The 24,018-nt window shown below is 37.1% G+C and overlaps 1 protein-coding gene across 6 annotated transcripts in view; it reads right to left on the reverse strand.

The window, feature by feature from the left end:
* Window positions 1-7,976: 7,976 nt before the first annotated feature.
* The window catches only part of HEATR5A (HEAT repeat containing 5A), a 62,231-nt gene continuing 46,189 nt past the window's right edge, over window positions 7,977-24,018 (reverse strand). For 5 of the 6 annotated variants that reach the window (XM_088167227.1, XM_014891196.2, XM_088167226.1 and 2 more), the window contains 12 exons: window positions 23,349-23,530; window positions 21,555-21,623; window positions 20,955-21,134; window positions 18,766-19,000; window positions 18,121-18,369; window positions 17,708-17,835; window positions 16,648-16,795; window positions 15,708-15,980; window positions 13,096-13,320; window positions 11,494-11,648; window positions 9,923-10,136; window positions 7,977-9,645 (listed from right to left, as the gene is read on the reverse strand). In XM_088167227.1, coding sequence (XP_088023353.1) covers window positions 9,344-9,645; window positions 9,923-10,136; window positions 11,494-11,648; window positions 13,096-13,320; window positions 15,708-15,980; window positions 16,648-16,795; window positions 17,708-17,835; window positions 18,121-18,369; window positions 18,766-19,000; window positions 20,955-21,134; window positions 21,555-21,623; window positions 23,349-23,530 — 2,360 coding nt within the window. In that variant the 3' untranslated portion in view covers window positions 7,977-9,343. The remainder of the gene's footprint in view (window positions 9,646-9,922; window positions 10,137-11,493; window positions 11,649-13,095; window positions 13,321-15,707; window positions 15,981-16,647; window positions 16,796-17,707; window positions 17,836-18,120; window positions 18,370-18,765; window positions 19,001-20,954; window positions 21,135-21,554; window positions 21,624-23,348; window positions 23,531-24,018) is intronic. The other variant, XM_088167230.1, reaches the window with a different exon arrangement.

The following is a 24,018-nucleotide window of genomic DNA, read 5'->3' on the forward strand; positions in this document are numbered from 1 at the left end:
GCTGTGTCTGTGTGAAAGGGCAGTATAAACACTTCTCAAAAAAAAAACCTCTAAACCAGTTCAATAACACTGATACAGTATTTATGAAAAATGGTCTCCTGTACTATTTTTTTCTCCCCAGAAATTATGTCATGTCTAAATCAGATTTGCAGTAAATTCAAAATTTTCCTTGACAATGTGTCTTTTTTCCTCTTTCTCCCATTTTCACTCCTGACTAAGATTTACATGCAAAATTACTTGAAATTCCAGTATTTAAAATCAAGGTTTGGCTACCAAAAACATTTTGATTTTATTTAAATTGTGCTTAAGTGCTGCTTTCAGCTTTCAGAGCCATGAAATCAGAATGCTCTTTGTAGGATAACCTTAAGCTCAGCCTTACATCAAAGTTCAGATCACACCAGAAGATGTCTGAAGAAAGCAGTAAATGGTGGACCTACAGGGGAAAAAAAAAAGGCTAACACATTTTTCTGTGTTTCAATACTTAAACAGTTTCACAAACTCCAGCTTGAAAACCAAAAAATTACAGTGACTGATCAGCTACCAAAGTGAAAAAGATGAAGTTCATCTCATGACCACCCTTTGATGGATGTATCCCATCTGGTTTTGAGTCTAATCTACTTTGAAGAAATGGAGTAATGTGATTTTAGACCAGAAACAAACCAGGAAAAAAAAGCTTCCCTACACTTACCTTATATAAACATTTTACCATGAAGTGATAAATAGTCAGTTTTCTCAAGTTTAAAATAATATCAAATTTTTATTAAATTTTTTGACGTTTCCTGGGTTTATTTTATTTTCAGGATTCTGTCTTACTTGGTGCAATGCTTACCTTGGTACAATGTTAGTTACTGAGAATTTATTCACCAGTTCTAGTGGTCTAGTTAGTAGAATAGGAGCCAACACTGACAGTTCAGCTAAGACACAGGATAATCTTGGATTTTGAGATGAGAAAAGTTTAAAACCTTGACCACTCCACAAACATTATTTTGCCATGGAACAACTCTGTTATAAATACTAGTTCATTGGCCTTGCTGTAGCTGTGAACAAATTCAGAAGCTCTGATTTCTAGACAGCATTTGCTACCAGCTACTATTAGTACTTCTTAACCAGACAACCTGTACAGCAAGAATCTTATTTGCATGACAGTGATCCATGTGGCCTCAGTGCTTGTCTGCCAAGGTCGACAAGGCTGGCACTTTGCAAGTAACCAGACTTTTGTTTTGTGGGGTTGGGAAGGGGAGGCACAAACACGGACACAGCAGTATTTACTCTGGCACCTCCAAGCCTATTTATTAGTATTTTTAAAAAACAGTTTCCATCTCAGGCCTACTTTGTGCAGACTGTGTTATCAGCAGCTTCCATTTCTTCTTAACTGGGGTGTAAGAATAAGCTATAATTAAAGGTTGAAGGTATTTATTCTTTCTTCCCTGCCCTGAAGGGACTGACCTGTTGCCAGCAATTACAGGCAGCTGGCAGTTCCCTGGGATCACAGGAACCAGGAACCAGTAAGTGCACTCTGGTCCCGTCTACCTGCCCTAGAAAAACTCCTCTGCCAGAGAACAGAGGCACTTCCCAACTCTGCCTCTGCTCTGCCCTCTGAACACCCACCAAGCAATGGTCCTCACTTCCAAAGGCTACACACCCATTTAGGTCAAAATGCTAATCTAAGAAGAGTGGTGAAAATTTTGCCATTCAATTCACTCCTTATAAGCAATTTCAAAATCTGTAGCTGTAAATATCCAAAGCTCGTGGGCACGGGTGGTGTAACCAGTACTGAAAAGGCAATGGAAACCAGGGCGTGTGGCTGCTCTTGCAGCTGCTGAGTTACATCATTGCTAACTTGTCCTCCTACTTTGCATAATATATAACATTTTCCTTTTGTGTGTGTGTATAACAAGTAGTGCTTTCTGATGAAATTTCCATCATGGCAGTGGCTGTTTTCATGCTTTACTTGGAGACTGTACAGAATGCGATCCTGTTGCGGCAGCTTTGCAAATTTTAGTAACAGGTAGAGACTCCCAGTATTGTTCGCAAGTAACTGTGTTACTTTTTATAGTAATGTTGTTAACTTGTCTCATCCTGTGCTGCTACTACTAAGCATTTTGCTTTGATTTACATGGCTGGTTAGCAGTCTCTTCCTAAGTAATAGGCATACAAAATAGAACAGGAAAAGCTCATGTAACAGAAAATTGTGTGAACTTTACAAATCAGAGCAGTTTAATTTTTAAAATATTTTTTAGGATTCCAGTGAACTATTAAGTTATGATATTTCACACAGGCTCTTTTGAAGCAATGAATCAACAAGATGACTGATTTAATTATTATTTTCTTTACCTTCTTTTACTACCCAGACGTGTGTCTCTTGTTCTGCTTCCCCGTTCCTTCCTTTCTGTCCTGTCTTAATCCTTCAGCATTTGTTTGATTTGAAAAATCTCTCGAATGTTGTTGCTTCCTCAGAAGCCTTTGTATTTGCTCCTTTCCTGCTGTTTTTTCCTCAGAGCTGTCCCGTCTCCACAGCCATCTGTCCTGGCTCACTGGAGCACATTACCCTGTAGCATTTGTACCCAGCAGAAGTCACTCAGCAAGTCATGGCTGGGTGTTGCCTACCTGAACATAAGGAACACAACCAGAAAAGATCTCTAACAGCAAGTTGCACATAGTTCTACTTCTGGGATTTTGGCAAGAAGAGGAACTGAATTTTAGATACTTGCATGTCTGCCTAAGTCCTTCCACTTACTAGAAATAAACAGATAGGAAAAAAATCAGTTGTTTTGGGGGAATTCCATGTAGTCTAGGTAGAGCTTCACAAACCTAGAGGGCTGGGAGAGAACCCCTGGCAGTTAATACATTCATTACCACCTGAAGGAGAAAATCACGGCATTGGAAGCCTTTTTTTAAGGTAAAGTCCAGAACAAGAGAGTGAAGAATATAGTTTCAAATCCTGACCACCAAATGTAAAGCTGATCCAGCCAAGGTGTACCACAGCCTGGAAGAGCTGTTTTCCATAGGCACTAGCTGCTTGTGTAGTCCCTCTGCTCTATAGCCAGTACATTCAACAGCTATTTTTCTGTTTTAGCCAGGAAAATCTCCAGAAGCCTTTAGTAACGACTGCTGCTTATCCTAAATCATTGCAGTTCGTGGCTCTGAATGTTGTTTTAAGTGCAGAGAATGAGCAGGACATTGTGTGGATAAATACCCGTGTGTTGACAGGCTTCAGCAGCTGCTGCTCTGAAGGATCCCAGGGACAGACATGCTTACATTATGGCCTGGACCAAAGTGAAGAGCAGCCCACTGCCATGTATCATCTGAATTTATCCACAAAGACTGGTAGCACTTCACCAGCAACAGTTTCAGCACAGATCTGGGCCACTGTCAGTGACTGCAACACACACAGATACAGACACACAGACACACAGGCACACACAGACACACACACAGACACACAGGCACACACAGACACACACACAGACACACACACAGACACAGACACACAGACACAGACACACAGACACACACACAGACACACACAGACACACAGACACACACACAGACACACACAGACACAGACACAGGCACACACAGACACACACACAGACACACACACAGACACACACACAGACACACAGACACACACAGACACACACAGACACACAGACACACACACAGACACACACACAGACACAGACACAGACACACACAGACACACACACAGACACACACAGACACACAGACACACACACAGACACACACAGACACAGACACAGGCACACACAGACACACACACAGACACACACACAGACACACAGACACACACACAGACACACAGACACACACAGACACACACAGACACACAGACACACACACAGACACAGACACAGACACAGACACAGACACACACAGACACACACACAGACACACACAGACACACACACAGACAGACACACACACACAGAGACACATCTCAGTGCTCCTGAGCAGTGGTAGCTGCACAGACCAAAGGCATCCCAGAACAGGTGCCTGTGTGAGCAGGTAGCTACAGAGACCTGCTGGAGAGGTAGGGAACTGCCTGCTCAGGAAAGATTGACTCATAGCTTCCCCAGGTGCAGCTGCCCTCACACAGAGAAAACTGCTTTGGTGGTTCACACCATGCCCACTCTCTTTCCTTCCTGTACCTAGGAACACAGGGACACATCTCCGAAATTTTGTGGGAAAATCAGGATAGAAGACTGCAAGTCTTTAAGCCCAAGTGTCTGCATGTATCTTATTGGTTTAGAGGGTGCCTAGACTCCACTGGTTGTGGCTCAAGACCAACTCAAGACCACTCATTCTGGAGACTCTCTCTCCAACCAGCTTAAGAATTCTCAACCCACAAAAGTAAATTATACCCAGATTTGTTGGTTTCAAAAAGCAACTGGGAGGAATGGACTAAAAATAAACCCATCTACCCTCCCACCCTCCCCCTGGCCACATTACTATGTGGCCTGGCAGCTGAATACCAGCTTGCCTTGTGCCTCATATTGGAGGGGTAAATACTTGTATTGCCTCTTCTATTTCCCCTCTTCATCCCATCCTCGATTATTTAACAAATGCGCTTGAAGAAGTACCTGATTTTTTCTTATAAGCAAATTATTTTATTCCCTTAACTGAATTTCAGGTTAATTTGGTGGCAGCAGCTTGAACCAGTTATCCTTGTGTTTCCCATAAAACATGCATACATCTGTGACAATTTTGTCTTGGTGCTTGACATGAATTTTACATGAGGGAAGATGAGGTTAAGAGAATTTGCCTTCATAATGATAGGTTGTATTTTCAAATTGCATAATATTTCTATTCTTAGATATAAATCAAAATTGTTTCCAGAATCCCTGAGGCCTGTACTTCATAATTACACAGAAAATGTGTCTCTTACAAAACCTTATTTGTTTTTTGTGGAAAAGGACACAGAGAACTGATGCAGTGGGAAGAAAAAAATGCTTACAAAAATACCATGAACAAAACCATCCCCAAAGAAGGTTATAATAAGAAAAAAATTCCCACAAATAGCAACAGGGATTCTCAGTAATTCTGTATTGGCCATGAGATAGTTCACATAAATTTTAATACATTAATATTAACACTGGTTTAAAAAAACCCAACATTTTCTCAGGCTACACAATTGCAAATTATAAGGCTGTAGCTTAGAATGGGACTTTATCAATCTTCATCATTAATAAATTTAGCTCATCAGCAACTATTAGAAACAGATTTTCTTCATCTGCAAACCTCTTTATATGCATAAGTTTTTCTATGCACTAAGTAGGCAAACTGGCACAGGCACTCATATGCACACACAGAGCCAGCTCTGCTCTGGCTGCTCCTCATCCTCACAACTTGTTTCCTCCTGCATGTGCCACCACTAAGCAGCTGGAATGCAAGCACAGAGGAAAGGGATTTGATGCCACATTCTTCCTTTCAGAATCAGATTTTGCATTTCAGATAAATGGGAGTAAGGAAGTGACATAAGGACCATAGACCACAACAGATATTTGGCTGCAGAGTGAGTGAATTTGGGTTAATGTACCACAAGTTACTGCAGGAGGTTTTAAAAGCCTGCTTTTGCACTGACCTGTTTCTCAGACAATATCTTCAGCCCTGCTTTTGCTATATTTAGATGTAACTTCCCCTTTCATTGTTATATGGAATAAATCACTAATTCTCCAGAGAATCCAGAGAATATTTTAGGAAGAAGAAAAAGAAAAGCTTAAAAAATCCGCAACTGCACATCAAAATCAAAGTAAGAACCACACATTTTGGCTAAGCTGGTGGTGCAGCACTGACGTCTTTGCAGTTCCCTTGTGCAGATAACACCAAGTATCAAATGCAGCTGGCTTATTTCATTTTGCATAATCAACTTCCAGTGTTCATTACTTTAAATATGTTATAGGCAGGTAGAGCATGTCATGTGTGGCCAAATATGCATTTTATGTCTTTGAATCTATAGCCCACTGTCATTAAACAGCTTGAACTGCTTGCTACATACTTCAGCTAATTGAATGGGAGTCCTTTGTGAAATGCCACCTACAGCAACGGTTCTAAGGTTGCTCCTGCTCAAGTGCTATGGACAAATCTGAGCACTGTTTTTAACACTTGGCTGCAGAAAAGTCAGTTTATTAGCCAGTTTTTAGGATTAGAAGTTCTCATGTGCAAAAAGCAGTATCTAGGAACACCCACAGGATCAGGGCTGGCCAAGCAATGCTACTTTCAAGACAGAGTAGATAGAGTGACTCTTTTGTATAGTTTTGACCAATTCTGGTTTGTTGCAGTCAACAAAAGTTGTCTGCAAATAATTTTTACATAGCACTTAAATAGCACATTCCATAATGTACTCACATGTGTATATATGCACTTGAGGTTGGACATAGACAGGATCTTTTGTCACACAAACCCATTAAAGTTCTTGTATAAACAGTGGAAACATACAAAGTAAACATGCATGCAGGCCACATGCTTCATTGTGAAGACAATTTACTGGAAGAAATGTATTGGTTCTTGTTGAGGAACGGCACAAAAAACATTCAGAAACAAGGCAAGGGACACAGGGACACAGGAACCAAGAGTGCTGAAAGTGGGGCTCTGGTTTACGTCTAAACATATGTTTGGCTCTTTTTGCTTGGCTAAACATGGTAACTTGCATGTCAGGCAATGCCTAAAAAACCAAAACTGCTCTGTGGTCTTGCTTATTTCTTCAGGAAAAAAGAGAATTATGCGAGTTCCTTGTAAGACTGCATCAAAAACACTTGGTATCTAAAGGTCAACATTTTTCTATAACTGAGACAAGGTAATATCTGTAAGATTCTTTTATAAAATTTTAAATGAGTAGTATCATTCACGGGATCAAACTCATTGTTCAGGTGTACGTAAGAAAGTAGAACTCAGGGCACAGGTATTTTTACTATGTGAATAAATTAATTACCTGGATAAATAAAGCTGACACATTTGTCCTAATTTAAAACTGACATTAAGAATTAGCAGCAGTTCTCTTTACTGGAATCCTTTTTGCTTCTGCAATACACAGATATGTTGAAAATGGTGCTTTCCACACGTGGCCACAAGACTTGATCAAGAACTGTTAAAATCACATAATTATGGCACTTCTCAGTGGCTCAGTTTTGAGCTACTGCAACACAACATTCTAAGAAATCTAGGACTAAGCTGCACTAAACTGTAACTTTTGGCTTTTAACAGCTTTCCTTGGTGCCCTTGCAATTTGAATATGCTTCTTAATAGTTTTTGAGCAAAGTAGGTTTTCAATAGATTGTCTTCTCAACATCAAAAAAAAAAGTTGGTACATTGCTATACATGACAAAAAACAGAAAAGTAGCCACAAATATCGTTTGTAACAACTAACTTCCTCAGCAAAAATATTTGACCATTTTGATAACAAACATGACTTGAGTTTCACTTAAATGTTCTGAGTTTCATTTAAATGTTTTAAGTTTCATAAGAATCTATGATTGTCCAGAAGCAGCCTTGGGAAAGAAAACAAAACAAAAAACCCCACCAGTAAACCTAGAAGGGTAAAGCAACATGACAAAAAATTACTAATATGACAAAGATGAGTAACTGCCAAATCTAATACAAGTCCCTTTTAACACAGCCAGCAACTACAGATTTGACTTCAATGAAGAGATAGAACACGGGACTTCTGATTCTCCAGGGAAAGATGGAAGGCATCTCAACCATCTTCCCACAATTCACACATTGCAGCATTTGGCACAAAACAGGGATTTACACCAAAAAAAATCTCCCTGGTCCTATTTATTTACTCATTGTGCTACTCACAACAGAGGAAGATCTGCAATGACAAGTCACAGACCTTGATGCATCCAACCCAAACATTTATTATTTGTTTCCCTGAGGCAGCATACAACAATTTTTTTCTGATACACACGTCCTAAGAGTTCCTCTGCTATTGGACAAAATAACTAAGACAATAGTAAGTGAAGAAAATTAGCTTTATTTATGTAAATTAGAAAAAAGAATTGTTAGAACTTTGGTCAAATTGTTAATTCTGTACAATTTACAATTATATTTATATACAAAACTTCTAATAAAATACAGTACATCACACTCTTCCTGAGTCACAGTGTGTTTCTCAGTTCTGTAAATAGTTTTTTCTTCTTCCTTTTAAAGCAATTAGATTCAAGAAGGAAAATAGTATCCTCAGTTTGACAGTGTTTGGTTTAGGTAATACTGCTATTAAGAAAAAAGTCAATACATTGTACTTAGAAAATACTTCATAGCCATTGCAGTTTTGATAGTTATTTTTCTATATTAAAATATGTTCCTTGCTAAAAATGTTAATTACATACTTCTTACTTTGAGTTTGTTGCACTCTATTTATAGACACAAGACAAGGTGACTTCAAATATTTCCATCTCTGCAGAGATACAGAAATTAAATTACATGTACATATCAGCGATCATTCAAAGATCAGGGAACATCCATCCAGATAGAGCAGAGGTCTGAATTGAGGCACAGTGCGTTAAAATTGCTGTCTAGTCCTGGATAGGATATGTAATCTATTGCCTGGCTCCCCTAATACAAACTTAGCAAAGTACACATCCTGGAAAGGGAGACTGTGTCAAGCAGCAAGGCACCAAGCCTGTCAATGCTTACAAATGCACGCCAGTCCCACTCTGGAAAGAACCACAGTCCCCAGAGAGGCATTGCAGAGCAGTATTTCACAGCATTTGTTACATCTTGGCCAGCTCAAGATGCTATTAGGATTAAAGCTATCCGTATTACCTTTATTGAGTTGAATTTTCTGAGATCAACAATAAACTATTATAAGGCTTACAAGGATATTTAATCTGTTTAATGAATGATGCAGTGTGTTAAATTAGTAATTAGCATAGATTACAACCTGTAAGTAAATTTATGTCCCTGTTAAATCCAAAAACCAATTACAGTAACTTATTTTTGACTAATGTGGATTAAAAAAAAAGAAAAAGTTAACTTTACTTCATGGCTAAGTGTGGGATGCTCCTAAATACATCTATAGTAAAATTCACTGTATTTTTTAAAATATAGGCATGTGCATTTTTGATATTTTAGTCCAAAGTAACAAAAAAAAATACAGATTTGATGACCTCTGATTTACTCATAGTGTTCAGAGATATTTAAGAAGTTTTACACTACGAGAAAGTTATCTAGAGACTTGCTTTCTCTTAAAAACTTTCTGTAATACTTCACCACAAACTGAAATACATGAGATCAACTCATGACAATCCTTCGTGATTAGAAATTAAAAGGGACTTTTTTGCTGTTGATATCAAAGTACATAAAATGACAATATGGGGCTTTACAGAAAGTTGGTTTTTAGCTGAATGCTTGAACTTTTCCCAGGATTTTTTGCATGTTTAGTAGTCTTCACTTTGATGCTTTCTTGATTGCCTTTAACAGCTGACTCAAGCCTGGCTTTCATAGTTGGAGAGGAGGCCATTAGTTTTTTAAAAACTGATGAGTACTGTGGACCAATCTGCATCAGAGTTTGCAAAGCAAACTCATGTAGATTTTTTGCCGAGATTGTAGCAGAAACCAGAGCATTTTCATCCAAAAGAAAGGAAATGAGGATGGGAAGAAAGCAGGCCACCAAGTGAGCACCTACAAATATTGAAAACAGAACTTAAATACACAATTTTTAAAAATAGTGTCAAATTCTAACTGGAAGTATTTGTCTAAGTTAACATTTAATTCAAACTGTAAAGCTGCCAATGTTAGCTGAACTGCAGGGTAAAAAACCCAACATTCCTGCTAGCAATTCTGTTGAAAATTAGTGTTCAGGTTTGAATTCCTAGTGGTAGTTTTGGTTTCAGTTTGTTATTTATGGCAACTTTGAGCATCTTTAATGCTTCAGGTACAAGAAATGGAAGCAACTTACGGTGCTGTTCCTCAGCAGCAGCTGTCAGAGCTGTAACCACCTTTATTCCCTCCTGAATGACTTGAAGTTCAGCAGCATTTTCAGGTTTTGCTTTTTCTGTTTCCTGCAGTTTCCCCACAATGGATGGTGCTAAAGAATGGATATAAGGGTATGACACAGTTTTGTTTGGATGCTGAAAGATGGAGTGCAGCAGCTGGTAGCATTTACACTGTACCTAAAGGGAAAATGAAAATTGCAAAGTTACAAAGTGTTACAGTTCAAAATACATCTCTGGGTATTCTAAATCTATCATCTTGTCAGATAAAGTTTTTGGGAGGAGGAAAAACGTGCCTCACAATTTGAAAATTCCTCAGGTTGTAGGCTGCTCATGTATAATACTTTACAGGACCATTATAACTTGTAATAAATTATTAATAGAAACCAGATCATGCTTTCCATCTTATATCTGATGTCAGATATAAGACATCAAGTCTTATGTCTTCTGACATTTTTTAGTTAAGGAAAAAGACCCTATTTTTGTTTGAAGATTAGCAGTATTTTGAAAATGCTCTCTTCTTAGCAAAAGTGCAGTAATACCAAAAAAATGGTACTTAAAAAGTAACCCATTTCCCTGTCAAACTGTAAGCACAATTTTAAAATGTCTTAAATGGTGCAGTAGTTTGCATCTCTTTGGAAATCAATAGGACTGAAACTGCCAAGTTCCTACATAATTTCTGAACAGCTCTGATGCCTAAATATTTGGATGAAATTTGCAAATGCATGCTAATATTTCCTTTCAGTCATATTTAGCATTTTCAGCTCCCTAATAGTGAAAACCAAAGTTTACGATATGAAGAATGTACTGATATATAAAAGAGTACTGCCTTACAGTTACTTCTCAAGTAAATGAAGCTTTAATTCTTTATTATTACACAAATATATATAGGGGAGATGTAAGAAAAGCAGCTTACAGTGAACTCTAACAAATATGAAATCTAATGCATGCTATTTTCAGAGCTGAACATTGAAAGTGAAGTAGTTCCAACACCTAAAACCCACATTTGTATGAATACTTTTTTTCCTGATAGGGTATTTTTCAGGTGAAGGACAGTAATATATGAACTGTGGCACTATAATCTAATGCCACTACATGAAAATATTTATGCAAGGTCAGAACAAAGCATTAATTTAGTTCAGTAAGCTGCATCTAGCAGTGGCCAGGAGCTGATGCTTATGGGACAGTATGGTTTTGCAGTGGTGCTTGCTCCAGCTCCCAAAGACTCACAGCTGTGCAAAAGACAAGTATCTGTGTGTTGAAGGTAAGATGAACAAATAAAATTTGACAGGTGCTTGAAACACTATACAGCTGTATTGTGTACTTAGCAGTGTATAAAGCACTGAGTCTGATGCAGAAAAAAAAAAGGAATGCAGAATTGCATATAGAACAATGATTAAATACACTGCTGGACATGGTCTTGCTCACTTGTTCAAACTGCATTTTAAAATACAACAGGAGAGGAACTTCCATCAACACACAAGCTAATATTCATTCTGTATGGTAGTGTCAGCCTAATAACTTCACCAGTACTTACAAGAGGATCTTTAGAGTCAAGTATTGCTTTAAACTTCTCAATACAACGCTTCTGAAGGCACTCTACAGTAGTAACTTCTGGGCTGGTAGACATAACAAATACTGTAATAGCAGTGAGAAGGCTGACTTCATCAAGTTCTTGTAGAAGGCCATCTACTATCAACAAAGTAAGGAAATTGTTAGATTTGCATTAAAAATTCTATGAGTTTAAGTGGTACAAAGAGGTGGAACAGAAATACCAATGTCTACATTTCCTTAGGAACCTCTGCTTTCAAATACATGACATCCTCTGATACAAAGAGATGGACTTTTACTGCAATAAAAACCAAGGCCAAAACGGGAATTCAGGGGTGATCATAAACCTATTTAGAAATTATAGCATACTCCTATTTCATTGTTTCTTTGTATAAAGTACAATAAATATCTTTGAAGATCTGGTATGACATATTAGAGTACAATCTACTTGAGAATAATATTAAATTTGCATTAAGTTTTGAACAATTTTGTAAACAAGTTCTAACAATAAATTACAATGTAAGAGATTAAATGTAAGGAACAATGAAAATACTACAAACTCAGGAAAAAGCAGCAGCACACAGTAAACTGGTTAAGACAAAAATTCTTTCCTTGCACTACTGTTTTAATATCCTTTGCTTCACTAGAGACACTAACTCTTAGTGGAGAACCTGCACTCACTGTACAGCTGTACACTGAAGCCACAGCTCCTGTTTATGCCTTCATACCATGGAACTACATTGGCACTACACAACACAGGAGTAAGCCTGCAAACCCACTGTCCTGGTTTCAGCTGGGGTACAGCTAATTTCTTCTCAGTACCTGTTGCAGTGCTGTGTTTTGGATTCAGAATGAGAATGGTGTTGATAACACACTGATGTTTTGGTCTTTGCTAAGGTGTGTTTATCCTAAGTCAAGGACTTTCCCCCTAGTGTCGTGCTGTGCCAGTGAGAAGATAAGCAAACGAAGCTGGGAGGGAGCATGGCTGGGATGGGTAACCTGAACAGACCAAAGGGATAATTCCACACCATAGAACATCATACCCAGTAAATAAACTGGGGGGAATTACTTGGAAAAGCAGATCATCTGGGTTGAGGAAGGGGGGATCTGGCATTGGTCAAAGGGTGGTAAGCAACTGAACAGTTGAATAGTGCATCACCTGTTTTTTCTCTTTTTGTTATCGTTATTATTATCATTTACCATTATTACTTTATTTTATTTTAGCCTCTATTATTAAACTGTTCTTATCTCAACATACAAGTTTTACTTTGATACTTCTTCCCACTCCACTAGGGTGGAGGGAAGAGGGAATGGAGGTTGAGTAAGTGGCTGCATGGTTGCTTGATTTCCAGCTGGGCTTAAATCACAACACGCACTTTTATACTTTTATAGATGATGACTTCTCATACAGACTGTAGAGATAAGATCACACTGTAGTTTCAACAGGACTTGGTAACCAGCTAATTCTCTTGTGACTAAGAGAGAAGGGTTTTTTGAGATCTGTATGAATTCAATTCAAATAAAACCAAAGAACGTTTCACACAAACACTTCTCATTTTTAACTCATAAACCCAGTATTTGTGCTTACCTTGATCCCAACAGTCAAGTACTGTGACCAAAGCACTACGTAGAAGATCAGTCCAAGCATTCTGACTCTTCTCTGCTCGAGCCATTGGAGAAGACAAGAGTACTTTAAGAGCTTGTAGAGATGCAGCAACTGCCAGAGGTAACTGGCCATCTCTCAATTTCACAGCAGTTTCTTTAAGTACTCCAATAATTAGGTACAGAATAGTAGGAAGAACTGAAACACTTCCTGTAAAACAATACAAATTAATTTCACAGAAATCAAAATGAAGGTACCTTTTATATAAAAAAAAACATGAGGCAGTTTTCTTGGATTCTCTTTTCTATTTTTAATTTACCATTTTTAAGTATTTCAATGAATAGAGGCACTGGTAATTTGAAGAAAAGATTTGAAATATCATATGGCCTGCTAGAGCAAACAGGGAGTCAAACTGCTTAAGTAAACTTAAACTTCTTCCACTTTAAAATAAGCATTGTATATCTTTTCCTTGATGATTTCACTACATAAAGTGTAGATTTATGCAATATTCAGAGAAAAGTAAGAACAGAGAGATCAGAACCACTGAGAAGATGGTTCTCATAGAAGAGAATCCACGGAAGTGTACAAAATATAGTAGTGTTTACAGTAAACACTGATATATATACTGGTACATAGTATATTCTTTGTATATACTACTATATAGAAAGAAGACTAGAAAACAAAGTAAAAGCATTTAAGTACATTTTGCACGTGAAGACAATACAGTGAAGGAAATTAACAGGGGGTAATTTCCATACTTGCAAGAGGAAATATTTCTACCACATGATGTGTGGTTAGCTAAGGATGCCATTGCTCCAGGAAATCACTGAAGTCAAGAATTTAGTAAAAGTAATAAGGACTTCAGAATAAATATATGTATAAAACCCCCTAGAATTTAAATAGAAGTCCCTAAAAATATCTTGGAAAAGAGAAGACTAAGGAGAGAAACAGATTGTTCCACAGACTACTAAAGAGATTTTTATGTCTGAGAATCTGATAGCTGACTAGTCATAATAAGAGACCACTAAAAATGCTTTAAAATTCAGAGGAATAACGTGGCATAGAAGTTTCACTTATTTTCATATTTTGGAATCTAATAGTAATGCAGAATTCTGCATATATTGGAGGCAATTTAGAAATTCTGCATACTTACATGTTGCTCCTGTCCTAAGTTATGACTCAGCAAAGCACAGAGTTAAGCATATGGCTTAATATCCTTATCTCCTTTATTCCTTTAAAAGCAAAATGCTTATGTTTTGCAGATTTTAATGCACCAATGTTCATGACACATCTGTTAAATAATGAGAGTCTCTGACTTATGCCTAAGTATTTTCTGAAGCTGAGGACATCTTTTTTTGGACAGCCAAGTCTTTGAAAATTTACTGTTGGAATTCAGTAGGAAATGTAGGTCATGAACATCATTAGTTGCAATTTTTTTAATGCAAACATATCATGACAGGTGTCTGAAGTAAGAGACATGGCAGTCACTGTAACTTCAGTTACCTACTAAAGGGGAAAAAAAAATTATGCAATTCCACAGACAAATTCTCATCTCTTTGATTATGTGAGCCAACTTCTGGAGCTGCTTCCTTATCCAACAGACTGTATAAGCAAGCTTAAGTTCCTCTTTTTAGTCACCTGAACAAAATTTTTAACTTCTCTAGTTTAAAACATTCCCTGTTCTCTGATCCTGCAAGCTGTTTATTTGTGGAATAACATGGACAGCTAAAGACAAAGACAACTACAGTGAGAAAAAAACATATTATTTTTCATATAAGATAGTTGTACCCAGATATAGGCAATGTTATATTTATTTCCTTCCACTTTGAATTGGTAACGGGCTGCAGATGAAAATGAGGAGGCATACAAGGACTAACAAGGACTGCAAGGGCTGCCAGCTATTCCATCTGGAGTAACATATTCCCTATAGAAGAATCATTTAACAGAGAACAATTTTTTTTTTTAAAAGAAGACATTTTTAGGGGTGGTAACTGCCAAAAATTTGCATAAGGTGTACCAACAATACTTAAGGTGGGAACTGAGGAGTAGGGCAGAAATGGCTTGTATGTGTGGCTGTAACAGTACTGACAGATTATATGTACGAATGTGATACTGAGGCTTGGTGGTGGGGAGCCATCCTGAAATTTAGAGTGAATCCAAAATGAATCACGGGTAAATCAACTAATCTGACAATTCAACCCTAACTCCTTGCAGCCGTTTGTTAATGTTCAAATGATGGAAACGTAACATCACACATTTCCCTTTTAAATTTAATTTATGCCTGCATTATAAAGCCCAGAATAGACAATTCAAGTAGCATATAATCATGTAGCTGTTCTACACTTCCCAGTACAAAAGGAGTCTATTAATTGCACTGCTATAAGGTGGGAGGAAAAGAGAAACTACTCATTTAATTGCTTCAGTTTTGCAACTTGTTTTGCAATTTAACAGTAAAAAAATAATTAGAAAAGGAAATTGTCATAAGCAAATCAAAACTTGCTGCCAGACCTAGCCAGCTAAGAAAACTAGGTAATAACAAAGGGAGAGAAGGGCCTAATATTCTTTCATTTATCTTTTCTTGTGATGAAATAGCATACCTTCAGGAGAGCAGACTGCAGGAACATCAGAGAGAATAACTAATGCTGCTGCTACCAGTCTACTTCCATCTTCTGACAGTAACAGATGTTTTCCAGGTGGAACTGCAGGGCTACAAGTTAATTTAGGGTTGAGTTGGGGAAGCTGTCTGACAAGAATACAAACACACAGCTCCAGTGTTGCAAAGACTAATGATTTCCCAGGCACCAGTCCCCCTGTGTCTTTGCCTTCTCCAAATTCTGGTAATGTTTCCTTTTCTGCAGCACCATCATCAACTGAAAGAAAAACAAGAAGGAGGCTGTGACTTGTTTCCAAAAAGTTTACTTCTTAAGACTCTTTCAGCATCAAATTATAATCTTGACACATATATATGTACATGGGTACGTATTCAAAACTCTACCTAGCAAACACCTATCCTTCTGAATAACCAAACTATTGCAGTGGTTGCCAAAAGGCAAAAGGGTGTGCCATAGACTGACATACAAAATCCTGGGGCACCAAGCCAATATGATGTCACCTGATATCAGGCATTTTGATTCTTCTCCCAGTTTCTTCCTTTTAGAAAACGAATGTTAGGAAGTTACAATCAGAGTAACTATTGGAAGCTGGCTTGCAATAGCTGTGTGTACCGAGTATGTCCATTGCTCAATGGCAGCTGACCCCAGCTTTTCACTAGGACTCCTCCCTCCCTGATGCCACCCAGCTGCAGTTTCTGCAATTCTTCTCCTCACTTTCTACCCTCTGTTCAACACCTAAACTACCTGCTATCTATCATACCACCTGAATTTCTTATGTCAGGAACCCGGACTGTCTTAAGTAAACTAGAATTAGAATCCAACTATGAAACACTTCACTTAGGACACATCTCGGAATCCATTTTTCCAAGAAAGAATTGCTTTAACCCTGGTAATAAATATTAAAAAATCTCATACAGTACTGTACCTTCTGCACTTCTCCGCTTTTCCTTCACATGTTCCTGAGCTGCAAAAAGGATCAAGCGAACCACCTCAAGGGCAGCAAGCTGAATATCAGGTGACTCTCTGGTCAGTATCAGTCGATGCAAAACATTCAGCAGCTCTACACCCAATTCCTACAGTAAGAAAAACATCTAATATATTTTAATTTTAATGCAGGAGATTTAGGAACTTGTTAATATTTGTTAGAGCCAACATTATTACTCTGACTGATCTCACTAAGGAACATGATGTAATTGATACCATCATAGGAGTTGGCATTTTCTTCACCATCCAGCTCCTAGGTCCCAGTAACAACTGTCCCTATCAATTCTCCCAACAGAATAGTTATCACAGTTATTTAAGATATAGGCCATTTAACACAACAAAAGAAGCAGAAGTAATTTTTATCTCCTTGACTCTTGAAGGTGAGTACACTACATTGTATCCCTCCTACACTACATGCATTTCCTTGGACAGAGCATCAAAAGAATCAGCAGAACTTAGCCACGTTCATAGGCTTTATAACTTTCACTGAGTTAGAAAATTTCATAGCACATAGGATGGCATAAACCTTAATTTAGAGGGAAAAAAAAAAGAAGAAATTTCAGATTACAACTTCTTTTTAGGATCACTGCTGTGGTGTGGGGTTTTTTTTGGTTTTACTTTTTTTTTTTTAGTAACACCGCTTTTTTCCAGTCTTCTTTTATCAACTTTGATTCTTACAACAGAATTAATTCAACTATGCTTTGATAGAGAGAGTAAGAGAACTCTCTTTTCCAGAATTTTGTCTTTACCTGGCTGTCAGCCTACTCATCTAATTACTCCTTCCTGACGAAATGTCCTCAAATTCTCTGCCCCTCATCTTAAAAGTTCCATGTTGTATTCTTTTTTATCTCCTCCCCCTACAGCTTTGGATTTGAGTAAAGCATACAATTTACCTACTACTTGTATGTTGAAGATTCCCGGAAATACAAGAGATTGCAGAGGCAATGTTCAGATTAAAACTATGCCTTAATTCTGGGGGACATTTGGTCATTATGCATTACCTGATCACCACCTATTTTAGACCTTGGCCATGGAACATCGAAGAGTGCCTGTAGGGCATGTAAGCAGGCAATAATGTTCTCTTTTGCTGCATCTGATCGAGGAGAGCACAGGAACTCCACACTAATTCCTGTAAGCATCAGAAAAAAACCCCATGTGTACTTGAAAATTTAAGAAGAAATTTTTTCCACTACTAAGTAACCTCACAGAAGGCTGAGCAACCAAAGAAACAGCATTTAAAGTGAATTTATCTCCTATTGCTAATATCTTGGGGCAAGACCTCTATTTCCATCAAAACAATAAAAGAAACTTCACCTTCTATACAGTAAAATTTGAATAATTGAAAATTTATTTGGTAACAGTTTTATCTACATTTTGAGTTACATCGAGGCAGAATATGAACTCACTCACTAACCCAAGATAAGATGAAATCTCTCAGTATTCACATCCTCAGGAGATTTCACCAAGGGCCTAGTAGAAGAATCTTGACACATGGTAGTTGGGGTGACAGGTCTGGAGAGATTTGTAACTCCTTCATCTGGATCAACAACAATGAAACCTGTGCTAGTGAGCCATAAAGCTGTAGCATAAAGTATCAGTGCCCAGGAGTTGTAGTAATGAGGTCTGGCATTTTCAATTGTCTCTGCTGTATAAAATGTACCACCTACAAGAAAAGAAATTAGTTTTAAGGGTGTAATTTATTTTCAACTACTGTATTTTTTCATTCTTAAAACGGGATTATATTCCCGTTATGTATGACTTTTTTTTTTTTAATGTTCAGTGTTAAAATTCAGGCCAATGAGGGCACTTCATTTGGATTTATTTGGACAGAATGCAATAGATGACCTATTTCTTCTTTCAACCACAAAAATAGCCAACAAATAAGAATAGCAAACTACTCTTCACATCCATGAAACCTCTGTTCTCAAAAGCAGTCCTGATCTTCAAACAGGTCCATAAGTAGGCTTATTCTCTATACAATTTAATCTTACTATGATCTTAACACAAGTCGGTTTGCTTACAAGTGACTTAGGAAAATACAACTCATTTGCCTTTTTACCTTCAGCAGGTAGTTGTGATGCATACTCTGGAGGCAAAGTTAAGAGAGCAAAATCCTGAAGTGCAGCAAGCCAGAGCTTGCTTAGTGTTCCAAGATCTGCCTGTACCAAGTCCAGAAGACCACTGGCCGAAAACGTTACATCTCTGTAGCTTTCTTCAGAGGAGTTTGCAATTTTTAAACAGTGCTTGTGTGTATCACTTTGATTTTTCTGCTTTTCAACTGCAACTATGTAAACCTGTTGATATAGTTGGATAGAGAGTTACAAATATTAACACTTGGAAAGCTACTCTGATCACTAGCATGACTGCCTGTTGAACAGGCATGAGATTTCCTACAATTTATTTCTGCTTCAAGTCCAGTAAGCATGGGTGAACAAGCACTTATTCTCTGAACATTCTGAATCCTTTCCCCAGCTAATCACGATGCAAGAATCCCCCAAAAGGGGAAAACTACTATAATTCCTACCTGCAATTAAATACCCTGCTCTTAAAAATTAATATATTATTTGTCCAGTTTCTCCTTCCAACCATCAAACCCTGTTAGGTATGAAGACTGAAGAACTATCAAATAATATACCCATAATCATGATTCAGAAACAACACTTAACCCATTCCTAAATATTTTTTTAACTGAAATGCTATATGGCACGTGAAACTGACTTCTAAAAATTACATGTTATTTCATGTTAGCATTAAAGAATGAAAAGTACAATCTTGCATACTTTGCAAACATTGAGTGTTACCATCTATAGGTTAATTTCAGTGTTAATTTCCCTAGACACCTCTCTGGTTATCAAAAAGAAAGAACTGAGAATGTTTCAGACAAACAGCTTTCTGTAGTCTCTCCAAAATGCCTCTGGAGGAAAACTCTTCTCAACTATAAAGGACACATTTGGATTCAATGAATCTCAAGTCAGCTTTGTTGAATACTAGTCTCCTACAATTATGATTTCTGCATCTTTTTCATGCTTGCTAGTTGTAGTGGGTTGTCCCAGACCAACAACTGAGCACACACCAAAAGCCCTTGTCTCATGTCTCCCTGCAGCAACAGGATGGGGGAATTCCTTCAATTTCTGTGAACAAGAAATCGGTAAGATTCTAATGAGAAGGAACTGCCTAAGGCTTAAGTGAAATATTTGTAAATTACAGGTCACAAAACCTTATAGGAAGCTCTACAGAGTTTCCTCTGAAGAATTCTAATGATCTTAATTATAGGCTGGAACAATCTACAAACCTTCACTTCTGAGAGTTCAGCCTCACATCTAGTCTGAATTTTGTCCTGGCTTCTGACCAGTGAAAGGTTGTTATATGCTATTAAAAACCTTTTCTTCGTGTAATGATTTTAAATTGATCACAGTACTTTATCTTTTCCTGAATAGATTAAATAGACCAATCTATTTAAGTCTTTCAATGTAAGCGTGTTTTCAAGATTTTTATTCCTACTTGCTAGCTTGTCTCCAACAGCTTCGTTATTTTGTCAATATCTGTCCTCAAATATGCACATGAAACATTGGTGTATTTTTCTACAAATGCTACATTAAAACTATCTATTGCCTACTTTCTCCTCCAAAGTACCTTCCTGGTTATACACTGAAATATCATCCACCTTCATAGCATGTTCATCTTTAGCTGGTTATCAACCATCAGCATCCAAGGCCGTTATCACTCCATTCTAATACACATCTTTTGGAGGTGGTGTACATGGTTCACATTTTTGACTTTTAAATATTTAACCTTGCATTTACACATATTAAAACATGAGCTGACTTTAATTTAACTAAAGCAGTACTGAACTGACAGTATTAATTTCAAAGATCTATTTCCAAGATATGAAATGCCAATAGGCAATGAGAAAAATGACATCTATTTAAAATAGTACATTGAGTGAACCATCACCATAATCATTTATAGCACACAATTTCAAATCAATATTGAACTATTCAAATGTATTAAGGAATTCATAGTTTTAAGTATGACATATTATTCTTAATGTCTATTATAATAAAATCAGTTTAGTTAGCAGTGCTTTTGTCAAGTTTACAAAGTTCATGCACTTTTATAGGTAGCAAAGCAAAGGGTCAGCACCTTCTGTTTAAACAAGCATGTCAGAAATTCCTGAAAATTCTGTCTGAAAGGTTCTAACTCACCTACCCAATATCAAGACTAACACTGCAGAACTGTTATACTAACCTCTGCCCAAGCCTTAAGGACAGCTAGTACTTCCATAGTTGAGGTGCTTTCATTATATTGATGATTTTGTGCTTCTTTTCCAGCCTGCACTTTGAGCAAAGAGGACACAAGCAACTGGTGAACTCTTCGAAGGTCATTAAGATCACTTACTACACCACTTGATATCCAGGCACTGCATACCTAGTGTTGTGAAACAGAAACAATGAGGAGCAAGAAAAAAACATCACTGGACACTCTTTTTTCTATCTGTAAAATTATGAAAGCCAGATTTAATTTCTACCAAGGTACAGTTACAGTTACTCTCACACAATACCAGACATCCCAGTTTAATATACTTAAGTAGTGAAAACCAAAACATTAGAGGGGTGTCACAAATAATGGCCAAAATATATCAACTTCAACAAAGTTTCTCAAAAGACTTTAAAGTGATAAAAATCTTTGAGTTGTCACAATATAAAGGTAAATAGGTGACATTATTGTTTTGTGAATGAAGAATTTAAAGTTAGAGGATTTATTTCCTTTTTCTTGTGTTGCACATTAAGTAAAAAAAAAGTTTCAGAGGGTCTATTACCTAAGAGACTTCTGACTTTCAACACTTGCCTGACATGCTTTTGCTGTGACATCAGGAGGAGTTTCAGGAGCAAAGGCAGGCCTAAGTGCTGCTCCAACCTAAAGAGAAATTATACATTTAATACATGGTGAACAATTGACTAAAGACTTACTTTTCATAATCAGACTTTGTTACAGTACTCCTTTATAAAGCATAGTTCCTTTGTCATCTTTTCACAGACTGATTCAGTAAGATTAAAGAGCAGAGAAAGAGTTTCAGTCATACTTTTACTGTTTTGCCTACACTGAAGATATCGTTCTCTTTGAGAGGGGTCTTCAGGCTTGACTCTATTTTTCACACAGTCTAAAACAGAAATAGTAATGTCTTCCTGCTTGAATGCTTGACTTGATGAAGAGCCCACAAAAGAAAAAGCAATGTTCTGAACCATGAAAGACTTGCAAGACACCTAGTGAGTGACATTTCCTTACTCAGAAAGAATACAGATTTAAGAAAACAACCGACTGAAGCTGGTTAACTCTGGAAAGTGAAAAAAGGGGAGAGCACAAACCCCATTTACCTAATAAAGAATACACAAACAGAAAGTTACCAGGCTGCAGAGATTTCACCTACTCTCACAGCTGAAAACCACTTCACTAAAGGCTAATAAAAGATTCCCTAGCTGCTTTAGCATGTATTTGAAAACTCATATTTAAGTTTGATGTATTATATTTTCATCCCAAAGAGCAAGTACTATAATAAATGTTTGTGAAATAAGTGAAAAGGATTTGTTTTTAATGGCAATTAATGACCATTTCTTAAGACCCTCTAAAGCTGAGACTTCATTTATGGAACTTCTTAACAAGATTTTAGGAAGTCATTACCTAAGTTCAGAAAATTTATATCCATCTTTTTCTGAATTATTATGATATTTTTAAGGAAAAAAATCAGACAATGTAGACTTGATTTTTAACAGTTTTACATCTCTTAAACTTATATGAAACAGCTGATGCTGTGCACAGTATTAACAGAAACAATTTAAAGGTACTGAAGCTTAAAAGAAAAATTATTAGCTTTACTTGATGGTTTTGGACAGCAAGGACAGATGGTTTAGATTTTTCCCTTGATAGCTTCAGACTAGTCCAAGGTACTTCATTCCCACAAAGGTATGCCAAAAATATAGAATTATAATGGCAAAAGCAGTATCAAATTAGGTCAGGATGTCTTCAGTGTCTCTCCAATTCTATGAGAGAAAGTGATCTGACCTATTCAGTGCCTGCTAGAAATTGAAGCTATATGAGCTTAACACAGCTGTCTGTCATATTTAACACAAGTGTGGTCTGGAATGCTAAATTACTGTGCTCTGGAATGCTAAATGCTAAATGGCACATTTTCTCTAAATCTAAACCAAGACTTAACTGAAATGGACCTTATGGGAACAGTCCACACTCCTCTAGCTTGTTTGTTGGCCAAAATCTCAAAATGTGATGGCTGCTGGGGAAAGGCTACTTATTTTTAAGCAGATTTTAAAATTATAATTATTCCTAATACTTTTTGCAATACCTTCAGACTCTGAAACCAATGCTTTGCCAAAAAACCTCACCAATGATCTATTTTGGTTTTGTTGTATTCAAGAGGGAAAAATGCTGAAACTTGAAAAACTTTGGAGCTAAAATATTATATGCCAACTGAAAAGGTGATTTTTAAGGAAGTCTGAATAAATTAACAATACTTCAGTAACAAAGTAACTGAAACCTAGCTCTGTACCTACACACTGCAAACGCAAATTTCTTTTAGTAATTGACTGTATCTCTAAACTATTCTAAGTTATTATCAATGGTGCTTACATTGGCTTGATATTGCTCCAGGATTACATGACCTGGAAACTCTGGCTCTGGAACAGCTGCAAACTTCCGAACAATCATTTGCAACATTTGAAGCCCAGAAAGACGAAGTTGATCACTGTGATCTGTGGCAGCCATGAAAGCCATACGGACCAAGTCAGCTAAATGCAATACCAAAAAGTCATCTGAAAACAGAAATTTGAAAAAGAAAATAGTTCTAATAAATTTAAATTCAGACATGATGTGTTTTATAAGACTGTTCCAACCATTTTCAAAATGCATATTTTACATTTTACTTTAATACATATCAAGGATTCACTTTGGACAGCTTACCCATAGATCAATTTTACTTGGCTACCTTATGTTAGTTTATCTAGTCTGCTTTCCATTTAAATGTAGAAAAGAAGTACTTAGAAGAAAATATAAATATCTTCATGTATGAGACAGATTTTCTAAAAAAGAGTGTTGAGGAAAACACCTCCAGATAAACACAGAGAGGTACTGAAAAATGGCACTGTAGTGGTGATTATGCAAATTATGGAAAGAAAAGAAGTGGCACTTTTTAAGTCATACTCCCAGACACCAAACTGTGATATTGTAGGCTGGTGGCAGCTATCACTTGTGACTGCCAGTGCTTATACAGAAACAACGCCTTCCTACGCATACGCCATGG

The sequence above is a fragment of the Sturnus vulgaris genome, chromosome 6 (assembly GCF_052056855.1).
Source record: "Sturnus vulgaris isolate bStuVul1 chromosome 6, bStuVul1.hap1, whole genome shotgun sequence".
In the NCBI taxonomy this organism is placed as follows: Eukaryota; Metazoa; Chordata; class Aves; order Passeriformes; family Sturnidae; genus Sturnus; species Sturnus vulgaris.